Here is a 5,209-nt window from a genome sequence, read left to right on the forward strand (position 1 = left end):
TCAGTGAAGGTGGCCACCAACAAAAGAACTGGCCCAAGTTTGGCCCATGCTATCAGCAGAGGAGTTGTGGGAGTGGTTGGACAGGTCAATGCTGAGGTGAAATATATATACATATATGTATATATGTGTATACATACACATATATAAGCAACACCTAACCAACAGTATTGCAAAACTTGTTTATGTTCTGATGAGGCTAAAATGCCTCTCACTTTATTATTATTATTGTACTTATAAATTATCCTATTAATTCTATAAATATGTGCTATAATTCTTCCATGCTTAGCTATAACCCTGGCTATAAGCTCCTGAATCCTGAAAAACCTGTTAATTCTGTAAATGTGTGCTAAGATTCAGCCATGTTTAGTTGTAACTCTGGCTATAAGCTCCTGAATCCTGTTGAACCTGTTAATTCTGCAACTATGAGCTATGATTCTGCCATGTTTATCTGTAACTCTAGTGATAAGTTAGTTCCTGAATCCTGTTAAACCTGTTAATTCTGCAAATGTCTGCTGTAATTCTTCCATGTTTAACATTTGTTTCTGTATATTAATAAATTACCTGTTCAAACCCCAAAAGAAATGAGTATACTAATCTCTCTACCACATTGGACCTGCCTACAGCCAACAGATAAAATAATAAAGAAATGAAGTCAGGGCAGCTAGGTGGGGCTGTAGTGAATAAAGGACAGGCCCTGGATTCAGGAGGACCTGAGTTCAAATCCAGCCTCGGACACTTGACACTTACTAGCTGTGTGACCCTGGGCAAGTCACTTAACCCTCATTGCCCTCCCAATAAATAAATAAATAAACAAACAAATAAATAAATAAGTAAATGAATGAATAAATAAATAGAAAGAAAGAAAGAAATGAAGTCTTCAATGTTGATGTTTGGAATTAGCCATGATTATATCTCTGATGCCACTAGCTGTCCCTAATCAAGTAAAATGTGGAGGGAGGCAACCAGGAGAGTTGACAAGGATCCTATAACAATAGCCTGCAGGAATAGCTGCATCAAAAGCTCACCAATGGATCAAGGGCTTCCAATGGCTATCAGCAACCCCAAAGCATGAATCTCCTCCTACTAAGGTAGGATAGAGTATATTCCAGACCACCATTTCCCTGTAACTATCCCTTCTAACTGCATCAGTAGGGACCTCAAGAGGTATGGGGATGGGAGCAGGAAAGGGAGAAGGGAGTATTACCTTAGATCCAGGACAATTTGCCTTTCCAGATACTGCCCCATACATACTCCACCCCCTGCCCCCCACAAAAAAATCATAGGAGCAATAAGGGCAAAACATAATAAAACAATAATTTATCCTACAAATAATGAGTAAATCAAATAAAAATGGACTAAATACAACATATTCTTCAATCTAGGAGAAGTAAGGAATAATACTCCTAGGGACTATTAACTGAAGCAACAAAAAGCAGAATAAATTAGCAAAGATCAATAACAATGAAATCAACAATTAAGTTGTTTATCAGAAAAAAGTTTTAAAGCATATTTCAATTATTTCAAAGCAGGATTTTTTTTTAAGCAGGCTTGGTAGATAAATCAGGAAGACAGTGGGATTTCAGGAAATAACAAAAGTGGGAGGAGGAGTTAAGGAAAGAATAGAAGCTATATTTTATTGGAGAAATAATTATAGAAAATTTCTCAGTGGTCAAAACTAGCTAATACTCAAAAACTGGAAAAGGATTCACAAGAACCAACCACAAATAAACCCAAAATTTAAATCTGCAAATTATAATTATCAAACTTCCAAATTCCAAGTAATTATTCAAATTTTGAGAAAGAAAAAAATTACTTATCCCCAAATCCCCCATTAGAATTTCTTCACATTGGGGCAGCTAGGTGGTGCAGTGGATAGAGCACCGGCCCTGGAGTCAGGAGTACCTGAGTTCAAATCCGACCTCAGACACGTAACACTTACTAGCTGTGTGACCCTGGGCAAGTCACTTAACCCCAATTGCCTCACTTAAAAAAAAAAGGCAAAAAAAGAATTTCTTCACATTAAAATCTTCAATGATTTTTCTTTTTTTCTTTTTTTTTTGCAGGGTAATGAGGGTTAAGTGACTTGCCCAGGGTCACACAGCTAGTAAGTGTCAAGTGTCTGAGGCTGGATTTGAACTCAGGTCCTCCTGAATCCAAGGCCAGTGCTTTATCCTCTGTACCACCTAGCTGCCCCTTCAATGATTTTTCAATGCATTTGGAATTTCAATGATGCAGGTGTTAGTTACCTCCAACCATACAGGCCATAACTCATCCAAGTCTTCTCATCCTTTGAAATTCACCCATGTCTTCCAATAAGCCTTTGAAGGCAGTCCATCCACTCTACTATGGGTCTCCCTCTAGATCTCTTGACATGACTTCATATGGTATGGATACCAATAGAGCATGCAGACTGGCCACTGGCCATCCCTCATTCTCACTCCATAACCAACCCACCTTCTGCTCCAATCATATATTTCTTTATCATTTAAAGACCCAAGTGTAGTCCAATTTATTATTGAAATAGTAGTAGAGGGCAGCTAGGTGGCACAGTGAATAAAGCAGCAGCCCTGGATTCAGGAGGACCTGAGTTCAAATCCTGCCTCAGACACTTGACCCTTACTAGATGTTTGACCTTGGGCAAGTCACTTAACCCTCATTGCCCCACAAAAAAAAAAAAATTTAAATACAGGCTTTTGATGAGTATCACTCCCGTGGCTCAGTCTCTCAGACCCTGTGCTGCCCCCTTGTCCACTACCATGCCCCCCAAAATTGAGGAAATAAAAGACTTCTTGCTCACAGCCAGAAGAAAGGATGCCAAATCTGTCCAGATCAAGAAAAACAAGGACAATGTGCAGTTTAAGGTTTGTTGCAGCAAGTACCTGTACACCTTGGACATCACGGACAAAGAGAAGGCAGACAAATTTAAACAGTCCTTGTCTCCTGGTTTGGCTGTGAAGGAGCTGAAGTGAAGGAATCATTTAATGTTCCACCAGTATTAAAATGTAAAAAAAAAAAGAAAAAAGAAAAAAATGGGCTTTTGGCTCAGGAAAAGGCTTAGGGTCATCAAAAGACTCTTCAGTTTCCTAAAGATAATCCAACCTTTTCTTCTCTTCCTCCTCCTATCCAACTCTGGCCTAATTTACTCTGCCAAAATTACAGGGACTCATGGACCTGCTCTGTGTTTTCCATTCAACTGTAGAGCACAGTCTGGACAATAGGTGTTCTTCCTCCATTTAGATGTTCATTCACTAATTAATAGGCACCTGACTCTCAACTCTTCTCACCACCTCAACTTCACTGAATTCTGTAGCTGGATTCCCTTTCTCCATTACAATTTTGCATGATCTTCTGCCCTAAGACTTCACTGCTGATGTGGGCAATGGGGAAAGATTAATCCCCTCTCTCTTTTCTTGTACTCTCCAAGAGTCACAAGGGAAGAGGTGAACTCTCAAGATCTAGGTTCTTCCTCCATAATTCTTTTCTCCATAGCTTTTTGGAAATCATGTCAAGGAGGGTGTGGAGAAATATGCAGAAAGGCAGGTCTAGTGTATTTGCCAATCTTCCAAATTTCTTGGAACTTTTGTGTGCAAATGGACTACACAAGAGCTGAAAAAGGCACACTCTTACATCTCATTGCTTCTATTACCTGTCTAGCTTACAGGGTTGCTATGAGGATTAAATAAGATAACACATGTAATATATTCTCTATGAGGTACAACCAAAGTGATTTTGGCAGCAGAGTCATTTAAACACAAACTTTTTTTAACCAGAAAGAAAAGATAAATTATCGAAATTGGAAATTAAATTAGATAGGTCACCATAAATATCAAAATAAATTGAGAATATCATCAAAGAATATTACACATAGCTCTATGCAAATAAATTAGAGAATTTAAATGAGGGATGATTATTTGCAAAGACATAAATTACCCAAACTGATGCTACATGAAATTAAAAACTTAATAGCACAATCTCTAATGAAATATTTGTTTATATGCCCTCTTGCTGATTTTATTGGTTCCCCTGTGTTCAATTATCATCTCAATACAAATGACTCCCTAATCTCTATAGCAAGCCTCTTTTCTCTCCCGAGTCCTAGTCCCATGTCACTAGCTGCCTATTGGACATCTCCAACTCTATGCCTTATAGGTTTCTCAAACTCAGTGTGTCCAAAATAAAACTCATTATCTTCCTTTCTAAGTTCATCTCTCCTCCAGATTTCCTTCTTTGTATCAAGAACATCAATGTATTTCCTGGCATCTCAATTGCCAACCTCAGAGTCATCTTTGACACTTTCCTGTTTGCAGGAAACAAGACAAAACATTTATCTTCTTAAATAAAATCAATAAAGGCCCAAGGAAAATGTATTTAAAAGCAAATCCTTTTTACAATTGCCACCAAAAATATTAAATACTTGGAAATGAACCAGTGTGCATAGGCATGTGACTTTTATTAGGATTACTCTAAGACTCTGGAGTCAACAAAGTGTTTTATGTATATTTATTTGATCCACAGCATGCATGCACACACCATCAAGGCAGGTACTAAAAGTATGATCATTATACCCATTTTGCAGATGAGGAAACTCAAACTTAGAAAGGTTATTTGTCCATGATCACACAACTATCAATTAGCAGAGGCAGGATTGAAACTTGACTCTGAGTCTTTGAATTATACCACACTGCCTCTGATTGACAGAAATAAGAAAATTTAAATAACCAGTTTCCTTCAAGACTCAGTCCAAGTACCACCTTCTCCACATGTCCCTTACTGCTGGCAGCATCCCTCCCAAGTTCCCTTGTTTTATATTTGCATTCTAGATATTCATATGTGTCCATGTTGTCTCAACTATTAGAATGCAAGCTCCTTGAGGACATAGATTGGGTTGGTTTTGTCTTTGTGCAGTCAGCACCTAGGATAGTTCCGGGCACACAGTATGCTTGATATTTGTTGATTGAGGAACTGTTGTTCCTCATTATAGAAACCTTAGATCAGGAATTCTTAATCTGTTTGTTTGTTTGTTTGTTTCCTATATCCCTTTGGCAGTCTGGTAAAGCCTATGGACCCAACTTTTCCCAAATTGGGTTTTTAAAAGCGAATAATAAAACACGCAAGACTATAAAAGAAATGTATTGAAATATGGTGATCAAAAAAAATTTAATCTAAATTCATAGGCCCCGGGTTAAGAAACCTAATGGTATACTAAACA

At 37.9% G+C, this 5,209-nt stretch overlaps 1 protein-coding gene across 1 annotated transcript; it reads left to right on the plus strand.

The window, feature by feature from the left end:
* The first annotated feature begins 2,756 nt into the window (after positions 1-2,756).
* LOC122752552 (60S ribosomal protein L38-like) lies at positions 2,757-2,969 on the plus strand. The gene has a single exon (XM_043999376.1). The coding sequence runs from the start codon at positions 2,757-2,759 to the stop codon at positions 2,967-2,969; it is 213 nt and encodes a 70-aa protein (XP_043855311.1).
* The last annotated feature ends 2,240 nt before the right edge of the window (positions 2,970-5,209 follow it).

The sequence above is a fragment of the Dromiciops gliroides genome, chromosome 4 (genome assembly GCF_019393635.1).
Source record: "Dromiciops gliroides isolate mDroGli1 chromosome 4, mDroGli1.pri, whole genome shotgun sequence".
Classification (NCBI taxonomy): Eukaryota; Metazoa; Chordata; class Mammalia; order Microbiotheria; family Microbiotheriidae; genus Dromiciops; species Dromiciops gliroides.